General features: G+C 34.2%; 1 protein-coding gene and 1 pseudogene across 2 annotated transcripts in view; one reads left to right on the top strand and one right to left on the bottom strand.

The window, feature by feature from the left end:
• Fim (plastin-2 fimbrin) overlaps positions 1 to 8,600 on the top strand; it is a 70,969-nt gene extending 62,369 nt beyond the window's left edge. The window contains exons 10-15 of the mRNA XM_090115727.1: positions 1,094 to 1,224; positions 1,541 to 1,688; positions 2,599 to 2,750; positions 3,105 to 3,206; positions 4,049 to 4,212; positions 8,270 to 8,600. Of these exons, the coding sequence (XP_089971853.1) occupies positions 1,094 to 1,224; positions 1,541 to 1,688; positions 2,599 to 2,750; positions 3,105 to 3,206; positions 4,049 to 4,212; positions 8,270 to 8,477 (905 nt within the window). The 3' untranslated portion in view covers positions 8,478 to 8,600. The remainder of the gene's footprint in view (positions 1 to 1,093; positions 1,225 to 1,540; positions 1,689 to 2,598; positions 2,751 to 3,104; positions 3,207 to 4,048; positions 4,213 to 8,269) is intronic.
• Positions 8,601 to 11,847: 3,247 nt separating this feature from the next.
• Positions 11,848 to 21,713, bottom strand: part of LOC149897942 (uncharacterized) — a 54,341-nt pseudogene continuing 44,475 nt past the window's right edge. Inside the window, exons 16-18 of the transcript XR_016458131.1 lie at positions 20,142 to 21,399; positions 19,033 to 19,167; positions 11,848 to 12,483 (exon numbers count right to left, since the gene is read on the bottom strand). The product of XR_016458131.1 is annotated as an uncharacterized LOC149897942 (transcript). The remainder of the gene's footprint in view (positions 12,484 to 19,032; positions 19,168 to 20,141; positions 21,400 to 21,713) is intronic.

The raw sequence follows: 21,713 nt of genomic DNA, 5'->3' as shown, positions 1-21,713 counted from the left end.
TTCCTATCCTGACCTCCTTGAATTCCAACTTGATAGTCTTGAGCGTCTCCAGAACTTCTGTGTGAGATTTGTTTTTGGTCTGCGCAAATATGATCACATTAGTGAATACCGCACAAGGCTCAAGTGGCTCCCTATCAGACTCCGCCGGAATGCTCATATCCTAAACCTATTGTACTGCATCCTTTTCTGTCCAAATACGCCTTCCTACCTTAAAAGTAATTTCCAGTTCCTGAACTCCACCACCCGTTCCCCGCGATCCTGTAATAAACTCCTACTACATGTTCCTATTCATAGATCTAATTTCTATGACTGTTCCTTTACGGTCCGTGCTATCAGGCTGTGGAACAGTTTGCCCGATAAGATCAGAAGGGCAGGGTCATTGAATGAGTTTAAAAAGCAACTAAATATTTACTTTTTATCTTTATAATATCCGTATGTATGTATATGTATACTATGTTTATTTATTTATTTATTTAATGTTTTTTGTGTTCTGCACCATCAACCTCATCATAAAACGTAATTCTCATGATCCTCGACTAAAGGTTGCCTGGAAGAGATCGCTGCTTTAGCGATAAGGCCGCCTTTTTGTACGTGTTTGTTTGTATGTGTTTTTTCGTATTGTTTTCCTTGCTTTTGGTGCAAATAAAGTATTTTCATTCATTCATTCATTCATTTATTCATTCATTCATTCAAATCTTTCGGTGTTAGAAAGCCCATATCGAGGAAGGCTAAATATAATTACGCTAAGACCAACAGGAGCGGAGCCACGCGGGTGAAATCGCGAAGCGCAGCTAGTTCAAAAAATATATGAAAATACACCATGTGTGATGTGACGTTAAGATATTTATTTTTGTTTAACTTTAAGATGAGATAACTCAATATTATGAAACTATAGTATTCTGATATATATAAACAGAATACTAAAGATGGCCTTTTTATGGTATACACCTCTAACATGTGCATACTGTATAGGCGCAACTGCGTGGGGAGAGGAGTGTCGCTGCTTGTCGATATTTGAAATATTATTACACACAATTTGACTTAAAACCAAAATATATTTAAATACATTTACACAATTATCTTCTTTTTCCAGCATACCGTAACTGGATGAACTCAATGGGCGTGGCACCGCACGTGAACTGGCTGTACTCAGACCTTACAGATGGACTTGTTATCTTCCAACTATATGATATTATTAAACCCGGCATTGTTAATTGGAAGAAGGTACGAATATATTCATGATATATGGTAAAATAAGCTTGCTTGCGACATTTTTTAAAACTATACGACAGAATTCTATTTATTTATATTTTATCGAAGTGAAAACTTCTTAGCGGCGTTGAGCACTTTTTCTGTAATGGGTATAAAATCTTAAACTCGCGTCAGGACACGTGACCTGATCGAAAAAGCGTAAGACGGATACCATTCCAAAATATCAAACATGCTCAACGTTAATAATCAAGTTTTCACTTCTGCCGGCACTCCCGGAGTGCAACCCGTCTTTTTTCTGTGTAAATAACCCAAATATGCCCTATTGCAGGTACACCGTCAGTTCTCGAAGCTGCGCAAGTTCATGGAGCGGCTGGAGAACTGCAACTACGCGGTGGAGCTCGGGCGGGCGCTCGGCTTCTCGCTCGTCGGCATCGCCGGCGCTGACATCAACGAGGGGAACGCTACGCTCACACTCGGTAAGCGGGAGTCATGTGTCCGGGATGCTCCGTGGGGGAACATGTATACGGGATGTTCCGTTGGGGAACATGTATACGGGATGTTCCGTTGGGGAACATGTATACGGGATGTTCCGTTGGGGAACATGTATACGGGATGTTCCGTTGGGGAACATGTATACGGGATGTTCCGTTGGGGAACATGTATACGGGATGTTCCGTTGGGGAACATGTATACGGGATGTTCCGTTGGGGAACATGTATACGGGATGTTCCGTTGGGGAACATGTATACAGGCTGTTCCCTTGGGGAACATGTATACTGGATGTTCCGTTGGGGAACATGTATACGGGATGTTCCGTTGGGGAACATGTATACGGGATGTTCCGTTGGGGAACATGTATACGGGATGTTCCGTTGGGGAACATGTATACGGGATGTTCCGTTGGGGAACATGTATACGGGATGTTCCGTTGGGGAACATGTATACAGGCTGTTCCCTTGGGGAACATGTATACTGGATGTTCCGTTGGGGAATATGTATACAAGCTGTTAGATATATTATGCTATACATTTGGCAGCCGCAAACACGCTTACGTTACATTTAGCGGACTGGTATATGCCGACCCCGCTAGAGATGTAAAAATACAATTTTTACGTCATTTTATTACCGATTTGATTTATACTGATTGTATTGTTTTTCTAATAAAAACTATAAGTTCCATTGAACATGTATACCGATGGTGAGACACCTTGTACAGGCGTTTCATAAACTGATACACATTTAGTTTCAAACTGAAGTATATTGGAGACGTGATTCGTTAGCGCCTTCAAATACCTCATTTATACCACCAAAACCCTAGTTTCGATTAACTGAAAAAGTTTAACCAATCATAAACCAAAGTTTTACCATTATTTTACAACTTTTCAGCTTTAATCTGGCAACTAATGCGAGCATACACGCTCTCCGTGCTAACGCGACTCGCAAACACTGGCAACCCCATCATTGAGAAGGAGATTGTACAATGGGTCAATAATAAACTGCAATCTGCTGGCAAGACGTCGAGTATAAAGAGCTTCCAAGTATGTAATTATAATAAATATATTTTATTTAACGTCTAATTTAATATAAATTCATTGGTAAATCAAAAGGATTTCAACAAATCAAAGCTTTAGTAGAGAAATTTAGTTATAATTAATTGGGTTTAAATCTCGGATAAAGTCGCTCGTTTCTAAATGTACATGTTTATTTTGTAAACTCAATATTTCACTGATCAATTTGCTTTAAGATCTGGTAAACTTTCTGTTTCCTTCTAGAGTCTAGAACCCGATTTTTTTATTAGAAAAAAATATATAATGAACTTCTCCTTGTTGTTGTAGTATAAAAACACATAAGATTTCAAGAAAACATTTAATATGCATTTGCAATGATTTCAGGACGAAGTATTAGCGGACGGCAAAGTGGTTATCGACTTGATCGACGCGATAAAGCCCGGCTCAATCAACTACGACCTGGTTCTGCCGGGAGGCAATGAAGAGGTATGGTATATTTGTGTAATCGTCACTACATAGTATAAAACAAAGTCGCTTTCTCTGTCCCTATGTCCCTTTGTATGCTTAAATCTTTGAAACTACGCAACGGATTTTGATGCGGTTTTTTTTAATAGATAGAGTGATTCAAGAGGAAGGTTTTAGTATATAATTTATTAGGTTTTAGACAAAGCGGGCGAAGCCGCGGGCGTAAAGCTTACATTTATAAGATATATTACGTTCATGTGTCAACATTGTATGCACGGACGCATTTGTCGTGATATCATTTGTCTAGAATGAAGACAGTTAATACTTACGTATTTTGTATTGAAAACTAATTACTGTTAATAGTTTCAAAATTATTAATAAGTATGTATTTGGTGAAAACTTTCCCCCAAACAAAATAACGGCAATCGCCCGACTATAATTAATTAGTATAGAAAACCAAACATATTTACTCTGATTAATGGGAATCGATTGCCGAGAAATCTATTTCAGTTATTAATTTACATTATGAATTTTATTAAAAACATTATTATTGGTTACTGGTCAAAATTGGGGTAAAAAATCAACCGCTTGCCTCAGTGACTTGCGATACTAATGCCCTATAACAATTATAGATTTTTATTCTGTTATTGGCGTGACAACGTCTTATAATTCGATAGAGCCGCCTGCAAGCAGGAAAAAACATGACTCATGCGGCGTTACCTCGCTCTGAGGCGTTCCGTGTAAGGCTTGAAGTGCGAGCGAGAGTGCGGAACGAACGACAAAGAAGCACAATCGGACGTTCATCGTCAGTAAACCGACTTTACAGACAACCAATTTTTTATATTTAACTTTTCTCTTCACAGGAGAAGCTAGCAAACGCAAAATACGCAATATCAATGGCCCGTCGTTGCGGCGCACGTGTTTACGCATTACCAGAAGACATCACCGAACGCAAGCCCAAGATGATAATGACCGTATTCGCCTGTCTCATGGCGCTCGACTACATACCCAGCGCACAGCCCGCGCAGTGAGTGACATACATACATACAAACATACAGTAATACGTGATACACGCAAGCATACAAAGATACGAAACAAAACACTAAATACACACAAAAATACATGATACACGCAAAGACACATGCTTAAAAATATAGGAAATTAATTGACGCAATACACACAGTAATAAATTATACACATTATATATAAACACACACATAAGCACACGTAGAAACATACGCAACTAAACACATGCACTCGCAAACTCACAATACATGATACATACAATAGTAAACACGCAAACACTCGCGAGTGCACACAATTATACACTTAGGTGTATGTGCTTATAGTTTACACACATAAAGACACTTCATTCACAAATACACACATACACGCACACCCAACATACACATACAAACACACATGCCAATACATTTAACACATATATACATAATACACGAGGATACACCTTGGTCCTGGGCGCACGCTCGTGCAGGTTGAGGTCATTAATTTGTAATATATTTTATAACACTAATAATTCTGGCCCAAGGCATCAAAAACCATGTTTGATAGTGAGTCTGTGTGGTTTTATTTCATTTTAAATATCTAGATGTCAGTTTTTTACTTAAAAATCAAACTTTATTTTTTACACATACATTGAAAAAATATTTTTAGATGTTTTAACAGATTAGTTTTAGATTTTAACATGAAAAGGTGAAAAATACAAAGTACAAAATATTTTGCATCATATCATACAGACTTACTACAATAAACAATATTAAAATACATATAAAAAACATGTTTCGTCCTTAGTTTTGTGTTTAAATGGGAAATATTGCAGTAGTGAAAATGGCCATATTAGGAATGTAACTGTAAATCGCTTATTCCAATGTTTTTGGGGTTTTTGGTTTGAGCTTCATGTCTTAGTGTAAATCACTATTTTATATTTAAGTGATGAAAATGTATACAGCTCGATTGTTTTTACAAGATTTCTTATATAACTCATATTGTTTTTATTTTTATTTTACACTATAACTACTTATGTATTTTTTATTTTTGTAATCAAAATCTTGATAAACATTCGGACTCAAAAGCGAGATTTGCTTGCATTTGATTTTTACATAAATCAATACATTTTTCTCGAAACTCAAACGCAAGCATTTTGAGTTGTATTTAATTGTGTTTGTACAGAGGGATTGTTTTGGATAAAATCGATTTTTATCGATATACACCCACCTACAGGTACAAGGAATATAATATAAGCAAAAAAATCAATATTGTAGGCACACTATTTTTTTTAATAAAATATAGTGCGTCTATACACATTCCGCAAAATTTCTGTATATTGTAATATAAGGTGATGGTCACAGTATAAATAGCACAGTTTCATTTTTCAAATCTTCTAAAAATCTATCGTTTCTGCCTAAACCTTTTTAATTTAAGATTGTAAATTTGGGTTTTTATGAAATGCGAAATTATTGTGAAATTAAATTATTAGGTATTTTTAAACAGGCAGCGTTTGTATGATAATTATTTTTGATCTCTTTTTTGTATTTATACATTATGGTTTTTCCTCTGTTGCTGTTAATACTGTCGACAGGTGATGGAATTGTACTGTCCTGTGTTGAGTGTCGCCGGGTGGGATAACTAGTTAAGTTTGTAATATTCGTGACGTAATAAACATATAACTTATTTTAGGGCCTAAATCTAGGTAACATAGGCTTTTAGATTAAGGGAATCAATTACCTATTATTATTACATTAGTAATGGCTTACGATTTTCGTACTTATTATAATAAGATGATGTTTTTTATACATTTTTACAACGAAATTGGTGTCGTATTTTGATATGAATATCGCTTATTATATTGTTTTATCATGACATTAATTAGATTTCTTATAATTTTCATTTCGGGTCCAACATGACTATTCATTCTTGATTTGATTTTAAAGGTTGTGGGAATTGTCAATATCGTGCGTCATACTCGGTGTGTATATTAAATATCGTTTGTCTGTTTTGTAATTATATACATTCCCCGCAAAATTGATTCTGCATTCCCTTTGCATTTCTTTTGATATAAAACTTTATCATATAAAGTGTGTATTCTATAAGTTTTACGTGAGAGTATTTTTTAGAGATTTTTTAAAATAATTACATTCCTATGGGATACAACGATTTATTTTGATTATAATTTTAATAATTATTGTAACTATATTATTTTTTATTTTGTTAGACGTTTTATTGAATATTTTTATTAAGTTTATTTTAACGATTATCTGATGATTAATTTTATCGTGGTATTTTATAAATGTACCCGTACATTGTATTTAGCTATTCGCTAGCAATTATTAACATAATACATGTAAGCCTTTCAATAAAAACATCGGAATTGAATTGTTTCTTTTATTTTACTCACCTTGCTAAACATAATGTATTCCATACTTGGAATCATACTAGGAACATAATTGGGTACAATTTTGGGAATGTAAATAACTGTCGGGTGTTTGTGTTGGATGTACTAAGTTGTGCTTTTATTAATCAATGGGAACAATTGGGACAATGGAGGTAAGATATATTAATAAAAAGCTTAGTATTTGTTTTGGGAAAATTTATTTTGTAAAATATTCAAACACATTAATTAAGTCACTGTGCACAGCTGGGTTACATTCAAAAAAAAATATAGGTATTATAGATGCATTTTGATGGGTATAAACTCTATGGCATGTGTGCAATGTACAAAGATTTTCTACACCAGACGAATGGTCCTTACACCTGCTGCACAACACGCATGTTAAGGGCGCTTTCAATTTATGCGTTTCGTTTTGTATGAAAAAAGAGGATCGTCCGTGCGCCGCTTCGGCACCGCAGCCGTCAACTACTACACTAAACGCACAAATTGAAAGCGCCCTAAACTGGCATATAAAACAACCTAATAAAGTAAATGCTAATTTAGTGCCAGAATAAAAAAAATATAATTAAAACAATGCTCGCATTGATCACGAAAATCGATATTTTGCGTAATGTAAGGAAAGGATAAAGATACATACTAAACTTATTATTGTTGTCCGTATGGCAATGGTGTACACTGCTAATAGTCCGGGATACATCGCCCATTTTTGCAAGTGATTACTATCAAGTTAATTTTTCGTGAGTAGCTTTATTTTGATGAGATGCCCAATAATTTCATGTACGAAACTCTCGATTCTGGTAGCTTACAGAGGTAACAAGGATAAAAAATTTTGATTTGACGGTTCTCAAATATTTATTACGCAATTTGTAGGACAATATGTCTGTTGAATTATATAAGTATTAAATAAGTGAAAATAAAAAAATCAGCTGGTTAGTAATCATTTATGATGACTTCGTTATCGATACACATTGGAAAGGGGGACTCTTTGATCAAACCATAGATTTTGTAGGACAAATATTTTTTCGAATAATTTAGATAATAATCTTGAGATTGAACAAAAAAAAACATTCAGTTAGTAATTAATATTTGAGAACCATCAAATCAAAATATTTTATCCTTGTTTCGAGAGTTTCGTACATGAAATTATTGGGCATCTCATCAAAATAAAGCTACTCACGAAAAATTAGCTTGATAGTAATCACTTGCAAAAATGGGCGATGTATCCCGGACTATAACTTTGAATGTACAAATTTCGCAAGCCAATGTTCGCCCAGATTTGACGTTCATTGACTCGCGACACAATTTCGTGCACCTTCACGCTAGCAATATTTTAAAATTTGGCACTAAATTTACCTTTCGTTCACATTTTATACTGAATAGAATATAAGCTTTAAAAGAACCTGGAGTTTTCAAGAGGCTAATAGTGCCATAGAAATGTCTTGTGTGTCCAATTAAATGAAAGCATGCATTCACTTACTAGTAATCAGAATGGGAATGGTAATTAGTTAATGGTCAATACTTTTAGCATTTATGATAATATTATACATACTTGCATTGGTCGCATGATGGGTTCTAACTTCTATGTAAAAATGGGTATGAATTTTAATTGATCTTATTTACTTATTTGTCTTTGATGATCATTTTTTTTAACTTATTTTTGAAATTCCAAACACAGGCCCGAACCAACATTAGCTGTGCCTCTATCAGAAGAAGCCGAAGGTTTGAACGACTCTGTGGATAGTACGGTAGAAATAATAGATCAAGCTGAGGAATTTAACGACTCTGGTCTCGGGCCACAAACACCGGAAAAACCAGAGCTACCTCCGAAACCTGATAACCTAATACCTCGTTCACTTTCCGTGAATTCAGAGAAAGAAGAATAATTGAGATTCTTATGTGTGATAGATTATTGTAATAAGTCATTTGGATGTTATCAGGGTGACTACGGTATTATGTAAGGGCAATTTTACAGCAACACATTGTGTTAGTCAACCAAATGTTTGAGTTAATTTTAAGCGAAAAGTGTTAACACAGCGATGTTAGATTTTACGAATTATCTTTCTTATTATATTCTTTTTCTATTCACTAATCATATAAAATCGTGTTCTAGTATGAAGATGTAATTACTTGTGGATATTTGAGTAATAATTTATTGCATTTTATTGATTTCAACTCTTGTTAAACATATTATGTGGCCATTTTATAGATTCTTCTTAATATTTTAAAATTCAATAAAATATCAGAGTTTTTCTGAAGTAAATATTATGCAGACTGTATTGTTACTTTTAAGTGTTTTTATATTTTAATAAAATATTTTTTACGACTAACACTGGTGTTTTAATTATCTTTACCCATAAATATTGTCAAATTAAATAAAAGGGATACGAAATAAAACGAAAGAAATAAAATTGTGATGATTTTATTCAATCCATAGTTGGAAACAAAACATGTCATCAGTTTACAATTTACATACATTCCAAATAAAATAATAATTAATGAATTTACATTTCAGATACTACATAAATATTGCATTCAACATTTTAATTTACATTTTGCGTATTTAACGTTACTGCATTAAACTTTTTCGTAAGCATGTTGAATGCAATATTTTTCCAATATATTTTTTGACAATGCGTATTCCACCCAATAAATATAAGAATAATACACCAAAATACGCATAATATGAAATATTACAATGAAACAATACAACCATCCATATCGTGCTGAGTAAAAAAAATATTTACATAATGTACACAATAAACCGACTTTAAAAAAAATAATAATTTCAAGAAAAGCCCGGGCGTTTATACTGGGTTAATTTTCAATTCATCTAGAAGATCAGTAAGAAAAAATTTGGAATGTTTCCCTTATTACAAATTATATTATTATCAATATTATAAATGTGTTTAAATACAGGAGTGGGAAGTCTATAGTTTAATTAAAACTAATTATTGCTCATGATACTCTTTAAAAATAATCTGTTGTTCAATCTCGGTTTAAATCATGCTAGCAAAACTTTCTAAGTAAAATATATTCGAAACTGGTTTATATTTGTATACAAAATAATGTTTAATTTCAATGTCACTTGGTTTTACAATAATTTAACTACACAAGAGTGACAACATCGCTAGGATGGCAACATTTTAACATTCATATAATTCCGTGGATCGGCCTTGTGTTGTGAGGGAACGTTACAGGACAATATATACACATTTTTAACCACAAGACCGATTATAATTGTTCTAATATAACGCAAATTATATAAAAATTTAATAAATAATTTAATGAAATGAAATGAAATGAAATGAAATGAAATGAAATGAAATGAAATGAAATGAAATGAAATAATTTATTTGCAGGAATTGTGGTTAATTACAAGGTTTACAATATATTATAATAAAGTCCGCACAATTCGCCATCAACTGGCATACAAATATTTTATGTGTATTTAACTAACTAAAATACAATATATATTTAGATTAATTTTAACATTTTACATTACAGTTATTATTATTATCTACCTTTCCTATCTTTAATGTTTACAAGCAAAGAACTCATTTATATTATAAAAGCAATGAGATTGCAGCCACTTTTTTAATTTAAGTTTAAATAATTGCATGGGCAATTCCTTAAATGCCATCGGGATTTTATTATATATCTTCGCACTCATAAAATGACTGTTTTTGCTACATAAAGCAGTGCGACAAATTGGAAGTTGCAATCTGTGAGGATCCCTGGTTGGGTACTGACTATTTTGACAACTTCTAATGTACATATAGGGATGCTGTTTCACAAATATTCCAACCTCCAAGATGTATAAGGAAGTAAGTGTTAAAAGTCCGAGTCGCTTAAATAAATCTCGACAACTTTCCAAGGGCCCTACTCCACATATTGCTCTGATACACCTTTTCTGAGCTATAAAAACTTTTTTTACGTTTGTAGAGTTGCCCCATAAAATAAGACCATACCGAAGCAACGATGAAACATAACCATGATATGCAATGATTGCCGCTCTCTCATCAATAATCTGTTTAATTCTTCTGAGGGCAAATACAAACTTATTTACACGGGTACAAACAGAATCCGTGTGAGCTTTCCAATTTAAGTGGTTGTCTAATGTGATACCTAAAAATACCGTTTCAGTAACTTCGTCAATACGTTGTCCATTATAAGTTATGTCAAGGTTATGTCTAATGTTATGATAATTACAGAATTGCATTAGTTTTGTCTTTGTAATGTTAGGAGTTAAATTATTATATTTTAGCCATTCTGTTACATTTTTGATAGTCAAATAAATGTCTTCTTTGTAGGTGGTCAATTTGTTACGAGGTATGGTGATGGATACATCATCCGCGAATAGAGTACATTTATGTTCTGTAACGTTAGGAAGATCATTTATGTACAATAAGAACAGGAGAGGCCCGAGGATACTGCCTTGTGGCACTCCGTATTTATTATGTACGTATTGTGATCTTACCGACTTTTTTAACGAATTGTTGTCTATATACGATATCTCTACACATTGCATACGGTTTGTCAAGTATGAGGTCAACCACTTGTGCGCTGGACCTCTTATTCCGTACAGAAAACATTTGCTGAGTAAAAGTTCATGGTCCACACAGTCAAATGCACAGCTCATATCAAAGAAGACTACAGATACCTCATTACGCCTATCAATGTTGTCAATTATATTTTTAGTCAATGTGTGAGTTGCGAGTGTGGTCGATTTACCTTGTTGAAATCCATTCTGTTCTTGTTTAATGATATTAAATTTACTTATAAATCGATTTAACCTGCTATACATAATTTTTTCATAAATCTTTGCAATTATTGGTATAAGGGTAATTGGTCTATAATTGACTAATTCCTGACGTTTGCCTTTTTTATATATAGGTCTAATGACTGAATATTTGAGTCTATCAGGGAATATACCTTGTGTAAGAGATAGATTAAGCAGATGGACTAATACAGGACATATTACTTTAATACACATTTTAATAGTACATGTTGGTATATTGTCATATCCTACTGCTGCAGTATTATTCAAGGATTGTACAGCTTTATAAACATCGGATTCTATGCACGGAGATAAGAAAATAGAGGATTCGTTAGACACAATACTATACTTAGCAGAACCAGAACCATTAGCGGAGTTATGTCTATTGAAAAACGTATTGAATGCTTCTGCAATTTTAGCTGGATCATTTATTACAATATCGTTTTGTGATATATATTCGATATTTTATATTAACATTAATTTTCGTTCGATTATGATAGTAAAGCTTTTGTAATAAAATGTGTTACCAATATAATTCGTAAACAAAACAAAGAACTGCAGACCATTCGATCTAAGTTTTGATTAGCTACGAATCATTTCATCGTTTCGACATTAACGAACATCCATTTAGTAAAAAAAGGCCCAGCCTGATTAAACGATTTATTTATTAAAATATCAATTAATATCACAAATATATTCCACTTAATATTGACATTAATTGAAACATGAATAATAATAATGAAAAATTACCGTAACATAAAATTATATTTACACACGCGTACAAACACAATATACGCCTGAATAGATATAATAAAAAATTATAAAGACTAAAAAATAATGTCGTTACTAATGAATAAAATAATATAATGTAATCGATAAATAAATTCAACTTAAAATGTCGCTTTACACCACAATATTAAAATACTAAAGCGTTTGTATTTCAAATAATGTACCACCACAACATCGAAATAATTGAAAATCATAAAAAACAAGAGTTTCTGTCTCGAGCAGAGCGTTGGGAGCTCCACAAACATTTGCAGACAATCCAAGGACAAAATTGCAATATCACGATTCGCCGAAATTATCAACCACACAACGATTTGCACTCATACCTGAAGTAAAAACAAACAAAACCAATATAAATAACTGAAAATAAAATAAATCATAAATAAACAAATAAAATTAAAATAATAATAAGCGGAATTTTATAAAATAAATAAATTAATTATTGCAATTGCGTCCGTATACGATACAATATAATGTAAATATTTCTATGCATTTATGATATTATGTATACATACGATAATTATTCATAAAGATTCTGCGAAACTATATGTTGATATGACTTAAGCATTTAACAATATGATACAGTATAATACAAGCATATTTGTACAAAAGTGATGAGGAACGCTACAGCTCCGTCACGCTGGAACCCGCTTTAAAAAAACCTTACTTTTTTTCAGCCTATTTTACCTACAAACGATGCTAATAAATGTAGTATAGGTCAATTTTTTGTAGTCTTATTAGTTACTTAGAAAACATCATTGATATCGTTCGAAGTAAAAAATATAAATAATAGCGTGTTGATTAGTTTTGGAATGGGTTCCAAATTGATTGTAGTTTATTGTAGTGGCAAGAAAATTCTTTATTTGCGTTGTTTTATCTCAAATTATTGCAAGAAGGTCACAATAACAAGATTTTAAAAAATAAATAACACTTGTTCAAAAACTACAAACGATGCCAATAAATGTAGTATAGGTCAATTTTTTGTAGTCTTATTAGTTACTTAGAAAACATCATTGATATCGTTCGAAGTAAAAAATATAAATAATAGCGTGTTGATTAGTTTTGGAATGGGTTCCAAATTGATTGTAGTTTATTGTAGTGGCAAGAAAATTCTTTATTTGCGTTGTTTTATCTCAAATTATTGCAAGAAGGTCACAATAACAAGATTTTAAAAAATAAATAACACTTGTTCAAAAACTACAAACGATGCCAATAAATGTAGTATAGGTCAATTTTTTGTAGTCTTATTAGTTACTTAGAAAACATCATTGATATCGTTCGAAGTAAAAAATATAAATAATAGCGTGTTGATTAGTTTTGGAATGGGTTCCAAATTGATTGTAGTTTATTGTAGTGGCAAGAAAATTCTTTATTTGCGTTGTTTCATCTCAAATTATTGCAAGAAGGTCACAATAACGAGATTTTAAAAAATAAATAACACTTGTTCAAAAACTACAAACAATGTAGTTGATTGTAGCTAAACTCATATGTATGCCAATAAATGTAGTATAGGTCAATTTTTTGTAGTCTTATTAGTTACTTAGAAAACATCATTGATATCGTTCGAAGTAAAAAATATAAATAATAGCGTGTTGATTAGTTTTGGAATGGGTTCCAAATTGATTGTAGTTTATTGTAGTGGCAAGAAAATTTTTTATTTGCGTTGTTTCATCTCAAATTATTGCAAGAAGGTCACAATAACGAGATTTTAAAAAATAAATAACACTTGTTCAAAAACTACAAACAATGTAGTTGATTGTAGCTAAACTCATATGTATGCCAATAAATTTAGTATAGGTCAATTTTTTGTAGTCTTATTAGTTACTTAGAAAACATCATTGATATCGTTCGAAGTAAAAAATATAAATAATAGCGTGTTGATTAGTTTTGGAATGGGTTCCAAATTGATTGTAGTTTATTGTAGTGGCAAGAAAATTCTTTATTTGCGTTGTTTTATCTCAAATTATTGCAAGAAGGTCACAATAACAAGATTTTAAAAAATAAATAACACTTGTTCAAAAACTACAAACGATGTAGTTGATTGTAGCTAAACTCATATGTTTGTAGTGGCTGCTGAACCCCTGTAAGCAATAAAAAACAAAAAATTTAGTGTTCAATAAGTTAATATATTCAAAACAATTATGAGCCTTGGATTTCGTGTCGTTTGTAGTTTTAGAAAAAAAAAAATTCATGCTCATACATACATCTTCGCACACGTGCGTGTTTGTGTATGCGTGTGGGAGTTTCGTAATTTAGTGTTCATTAAATTGCACATGATATATGTTAAAAAAAAAGAGTTGGATATCTTTCATGTTCAGTAGTTTGCTGTTCAATGTTACAAAGTCACTTAATAATCCGAAACTGCTGAGACGACAAAAGTAATTAAAATGAAATAATGGATAAATTCCATCCGAAACGAAAAAAAACTCAAAATAGTGCAATATAAAAAATTGGAATTAATATTGTCATTTATCGTTTATTGTAGTACTGGTAAAATAATTTATCCTCTAAAATAACTTCAAGAAAAATCAGATAAAACTAGCCAAATTGTAGTGGTATAATAAAATGACACTGGCATAAAAACTACAAACGATATGAAAAAATGAAAAATAAATAAATATGTAAAAAACAATACATATGCTATTTTATGTAATAAAATAATCATAAATATTTATATGCAATTACAAGAGTGATATGTGATATAACTTAGTACTACTATTTGTTATTTTTTTATAATTTCAACTAATAATAAAATCGTTTGTAGTTTTTGAACAAGTGTTATTTATTTTTTAAAATCTCGTTATTGTGACCTTCTTGCAATAATTTGAGATAAAACAACGCAAATAAAGAATTTTCTTGCCACTACAATAAACTACAATCAATTTGGAACCCATTCCAAAACTAATCAACACGCTATTATTTATATTTTTTACTTCGAACGATATCAATGATGTTTTCTAAGTAACTAATAAGACTACAAAAAATTGACCTATACTACATTTATTGGCATCGTTTGTAGTTTTTGAACAAGTGTTATTTATTTTTTAAAATCTTGTTATTGTGACCTTCTTGCAATAATTTGAGATAAAACAACGCAAATAAAGAATTTTCTTGCCACTACAATAAACTACAATCAATTTGGAACCCATTCCAAAACTAATCAACACGCTATTATTTATATTTTTTACTTCGAACGATATCAATGATGTTTTCTAAGTAACTAATAAGACTACAAAAAATTGACCTATACTACATTTATTGGCATCGTTTGTAGTTTTTGAACAAGTGTTATTTATTTTTTAAAATCTTGTTATTGTGACCTTCTTGCAATAATTTGAGATAAAACAACGCAAATAAAGAATTTTCTTGCCACTACAATAAACTACAATCAATTTGGAACCCATTCCAAAACTAATCAACACGCTATTATTTATATTTTTTACTTCGAACGATAGCAATGATGTTTTCTAAGTAACTAATAAGACTACAAAAAATTGACCTATACTACATTTATTGGCATACATATGAGTTTAGCTACAATCAACTACATTGTTTGTAGTTTTTGAACAAGTGTTATTTATTTTTTAAAATCTCGTTATTGTGATTTCTTGCAATAATTTGAGATGAAACAACGCAAATAAAAAATTTTCTTGCCACTACAATAAACTACAATCAATTTGGAACCCATTCCAAAACTAATCAACACGCTATTATTTATATTTTTTACTTCGAACGATATTAATGATGTTTTCTAAGTAACTAATAAGACTACAAAAAATTGACCTATACTACATTTATTGGCATCGTTTGTAGTTTTTGAACATGTGTTATTTATTTTTTTAAATCTTGTAATTGTGACCTTCTTGCAATAATTTGAGATAAAACAACGCAAATAAAGAATTTTCTTGCCACTACAATAAACTACAATCAATTTGGAACCCATTCCAAAACTAATCAACACGCTATTATTTATATTTTTTACTTCGAACGATATCAATGATGTTTTCTAAGTAACTAATAAGACTACAAAAAATTGACCTATACTACATTTATTGGCATACATATGAGTTTAGCTACAATCAACTACATTGTTTGTAGTTTTTGAACAAGTGTTATTTATTTTTTAAAATCTCGTTATTGTGACCTTCTTGCAATAATTTGAGATAAAACAACGCAAATAAAGAATTTTCTTGCCACTACAATAAACTACAATCAATTTGGAACCCATTCCAAAACTAATCAACACGCTATTATTTATATTTTTTACTTCGAACGATATCAATAATGTTTTCTAAGTAACTAATAAGACTACAAAAAATTGACCTATACTACATTTATTGGCATCGTTTGTAGTTTTTGAACAAGTGTTATTTATTCTTTTGAATCTTGTTATTGTGACCTTCTTGCAATAATTTGAGATAAAACAACGCAAATAAAGAATTTTCTTGCCACTACAATAAACTACAATCAATTTGGAACCCATTCCAAAACTAATCAACACGCTATTATTTATATTTTTTACTTCGAACGATATCAATGATGTTTTCTAAGTAACTAATAAGACTACAAAAAATTGACCTATACTACATTTATTGGCATCGTTTGTAGTTTTTGAACAAGTGTTATTTATTTTTTAAAATCTTGTTATTGTGACCTTCTTGCAATAATTTGAGATAAAACAACGCAAATAAAGAATTTTCTTGCCACTACAATAAACTACAATCAATTTGGAACCCATTCCAAAACTAATCAACACGCTATTATTTATATTTTTTACTTCGAACGATAGCAATGATGTTTTCTAAGTAACTAATAGTTAAGACTACAAAAAATTGACCTATACTACATTTATTGGCATACATATGAGTTTAGCTACAATCAACTACATTGTTTGTAGTTTTTGAACAAGTGTTATTTATTTTTTAAAATCTCGTTATTGTGACCTTCTTGCAATAATTTGAGATGAAACAACGCAAATAAAAAATTTTCTTGCCACTACAATAAACTACAATCAATTTGGAACCCATTCCAAAACTAATCAACACGCTATTATTTATATTTTTTACTTCGAACGATATCAATGATGTTTTCTAAGTAACTAATAAGACTACAAAAAATTGACCTATACTACATTTATTGGCATCGTTTGTAGTTTTTGAACAAGTGTTATTTATTTTTTAAAATCTTGTTATTGTGACCTTCTTGCAATAATTTGAGATAAAACAACGCAAATAAAGAATTTTCTTGCCACTACAATAAACTACAATCAATTTGGAACCCATTCCAAAACTAATCAACACGCTATTATTTATATTTTTTACTTCGAACGATATCAATGATGTTTTCTAAGTAACTAATAAGACTACAAAAAATTGACCTATACTACATTTATTAGCATCGTTTGTAGGTAAAATAGGCTGAAAAAAAGTAAGGTTTTTTTTAAAGCGGGTTCCAGCGTGACGGAGCTGAACGCTACTCATTTATAGTTATCGACCTGGTATTCAAACACGTCAGTTACAAAATTTAATTTTCCATTTGAATTTTTTATAAAAATATAAAATTATACATTCACGTACAAAAGCTATTTCTTTGTGATAAATACTGAGTTATGCCATGCATTTCCACTACCAAAGTGTCACTGATTTCAAAGTTTGAATACCAGATATTTGCAAACTATAATAATTATACATTAAAATATATTTCCTTACACAAAAGGTACTAATATAGTAGTTCGTCTATTTGATTACGGAGGCATTATACTCACAGATCTCCATAAATAAAATACACAATAAATAAAAAATATACAAATATAATAAAAAGTTCACTAAAGAGAAATACTTAATTGGTCTTTGGCTGACGCTACGAGTCACTTGCTACGTTTCAAAAATCATTGCGATACATAATAAATTATATAAAACGATTATAAACTTGTCAATATATAAGAACATCTCATAAAAACAACTAACGTCCCTATAAAAATCCATCAAAGTCACAATCATACGATTTGTATGTAATAAATAATTTCAATGTTCTCTAATACATATAGACATCAGACTAGATAGACTACATATTATCTTCGAATCAACTGCAGATAACATAGGTACTATAGTTACAGAACATAAATAATAACAACTCGAAAACGTAAAAAAAAATTCTTTACATTGATACCTAAAATTGTGGGTTCTAGTTCAATGTAACTTCCATAAAAAAATAAAGGCTGTACAATATTTTTTTTTATTTTGACTGCATTGACTTGATTATAACCCATTGAGCCCCGAACGGCCCGATCGGTCCACGACACAATAGATTTTCTATTGTGTCTGTGATTCCGGGGCCTGAGTTATTATACGAAGTAAATGATAAATTGAAAGGTTCGATTTTAGTAATACAAAATTAACTAAATATACAAATAGTTTAAGAGCACAAATTAAGGGCCACCGCCACCCATAGGCCATTTCCGAAAATTTAAGAAAAATATTACGACCTTCAATCCTTATCACATACATACAGCTTAGCCCCCGTACCCTGTCCCCCTTATTACTTTCAATCCATGATGAGATATTATATACAGATACCTCCCCCCCCTATCCCTATTTCCAAACAAATATCCGCGAACCCGAATTTTAAAGTAATGATTTGACAGACATTTTTATACACAGTCATTTTTGTGTTCTAAGGAGAATTTGATTTAACACAGATTAATATAAACTAGAACCCACATTACCTCATATCCCCCCTACCTATCCCCCACTTAACACTAAACTGGAACCCACATCGCCTATCTCATATCCCCCCTACCCCCACACTTAACACTAAACTCCCACGTCCCCCCCACACCCACCCCCCCCCCGCGCCGGGTGTCCCACACCCATTACCTGTCGCTGTGCTTGTCGAGCAGGTACTCCTTGAGGCGCCGCGCGAGGTGCTCCGACAGCTGCGCCACCTCGGGCCACTGCTTCAGCACCAGCACGCCGAACATCACCGCCAGGCTCGTGGTCAGCACGCGCACCCTGCACACACGTCATGTTACTGTTAGTTATTTCTTTGACACATTTGTAAGGAGAGAAAGCTGATATCCAATACACTGTATAGAGGGTTACTTGTAAAACACCAGCAAACTCGCAGGACAAGATAGCTAACATCATAAGTAACAACATTTGTTCCACGACTATTGGTATAACGTAATAAATTATTTTTAAATGATTTTTTAAGCTTTATATGTATGATTTTTCATGATATTAGCTATATCGTCCTGCGAGGTTGCTGGTGTTTTACAAGTAACCCTGTATACTTAGCAAGCTTGTGACTAGTTATTTTATCTATTGTTTTATATGTAAAAAGTTAATTTAATCTATTCACTCCATTTCACATTATGGAACTTTAAAACTATCGAGAAGTGATCTTTTATCGTGAGCACCGAGGTACGGTGCTTGAGAAAGATGTTTTTTAAAGAGCGAATATTAATAATCTATTTATTATTAGTATAATTATTGTGTAGTAGAGCTGATCAGAGTAAATTATTATATGTGTAATATGTTAAGAAGACGGTGTGTATGTGGAGTTTTATTGGCAATATGTATATTGTGTGATGTTGAAGTATGTGCAGTGCTCGGAAAAGTTAGCGACCATGTATGTAGTGTCTAATACGAGCGTGCGTTCGTGCGTGCGAGCGAGCTACGTGCGGGTGCGCTCGGTACGTATAGTGTGTGGTGTGCGGTGTGCCATGCGGTAGCGTGCAGCATGCGGTGCTGCACTGTATATGTTCCAGTTAAAACACTGAACCAGTCAATATCCTTATTGACGGTTATTAAGGTTATTGATTAAGGGCATCGGTTAATATCCTTATTGACTGATTTTATGTTAAAATCAGTCAATAAGGATATTAACCGATGCCCTTAGTCAAAAACCCTAAACCAGTCAATAAGGATATTGACTGGTTCAGGGTTTTGACTGTAGCACATACACTGCACCCTGTGCCGTGTACCTGGTGCGCAGGAAGGGCATGGCGACGCCGGCGACGGTGGCGACGAGCAGCAGCGCGAGCTGCAGCAGCGTGAGCGCCACGTTGAGCAGCTTGACGAGCACGACGCGCGGCGGCAGTATGCGGTACTGCACTGTACACCCTGTGCCGTGTACCTGGTGCGCAGGAAGGGCATGGCGACGCCGGCGACGGTGGCGACGAGCAGCAGCGCGAGCTGCAGCAGCGTGAGCGCCACGTTGAGCAGCTTGACGAGCACGACGCGCGGCGGCAGTATGCGGTACTGCACTGTACACCCTGTGCCGTGTACCTGGTGCGCAGGAAGGGCATGGCGACGCCGGCGACGGTGGCGACGAGCAGCAGCGCGAGCTGCAGCAGCGTGAGCGCCACGTTGAGCAGCTTGACGAGCACGACGCGCGGCGGCAGTATGCGGTACTGCACTGTACACCCTGTGCCGTGTACCTGGTGCGCAGGAAGGGCATGGCGACGCCGGCGACGGTGGCGACGAGCAGCAGCGCGAGCTGCAGCAGCGTGAGCGCCACGTTGAGCAGCTTGACGAGCACGACGCGCGGCGGCAGTATGCGGTACTGCACTGTACACCCTGTGCCGTGTACCTGGTGCGCAGGAAGGGCATGGCGACGCCGGCGACGGTGGCGACGAGCAGCAGCGCGAGCTGCAGCAGCGTGAGCGCCACGTTGAGCAGCTTGACGAGCACGACGCGCGGCGGCAGTATGCGGTACTGCACTGTACACCCTGTGCCGTGTACCTGGTGCGCAGGAAGGGCATGGCGACGCCGGCGACGGTGGCGACGAGCAGCAGCGCGAGCTGCAGCAGCGTGAGCGCCACGTTGAGCAGCTTGACGAGCACGACGCGCGGCGGCAGTATGCGGTACTGCACTGTACACCCTGTGCCGTGTACCTGGTGCGCAGGAAGGGCATGGCGACGCCGGCGACGGTGGCGACGAGCAGCAGCGCGAGCTGCAGCAGCGTGAGCGCCACGTTGAGCAGCTTGACGAGCACGACGCGCGGCGGCAGTATGCGGTACTGCACTGTACACCCTGTGCCGTGTACCTGGTGCGCAGGAAGGGCATGGCGACGCCGGCGACGGTGGCGACGAGCAGCAGCGCGAGCTGCAGCAGCGTGAGCGCCACGTTGAGCAGCTTGACGAGCACGACGCGCGGCGGCAGCGCGGCGCCCGCCTCGCCCGCGCCGCCCGCCCCGCCGCCCGACCCGCCGCCCGCCATCCACTGCTCCAGCTTGCTTATCTGCGACGCACACAAACGTTACATTCACATCTAAATATTTACACATAATATACAGATTGACTGGTGAAACACACAAAAAAACTGAAAAGAAAAAAATGTATGCGTGTACTAGTGTACACACGTAAGAAGTGAAACTTCTTTATGACCTTATTTTTCAAAAAATAATTTACTATATGCAACTTTACAGAAATACGTCAATCACGCGTGGTAGGGATAAAAACAAGATGGCGCGTAACGGAAAAATGTTACACAAAATTTTTTTCCAACCCCGATAAAGAAGTTTCACTTCAAAAAATACTCGTCATTCTATTTAC

This window comes from Colias eurytheme, chromosome 24, assembly GCF_061535395.1.
Source record: "Colias eurytheme isolate Ceu_HAF_F1 chromosome 24, ilColEury1 Martin Lab GWU primary, whole genome shotgun sequence".
Lineage (NCBI taxonomy): Eukaryota > Metazoa > Arthropoda > Insecta > Lepidoptera > Pieridae > Colias > Colias eurytheme.
This window is presented reverse-complemented; position numbering and strand designations above follow the sequence as displayed.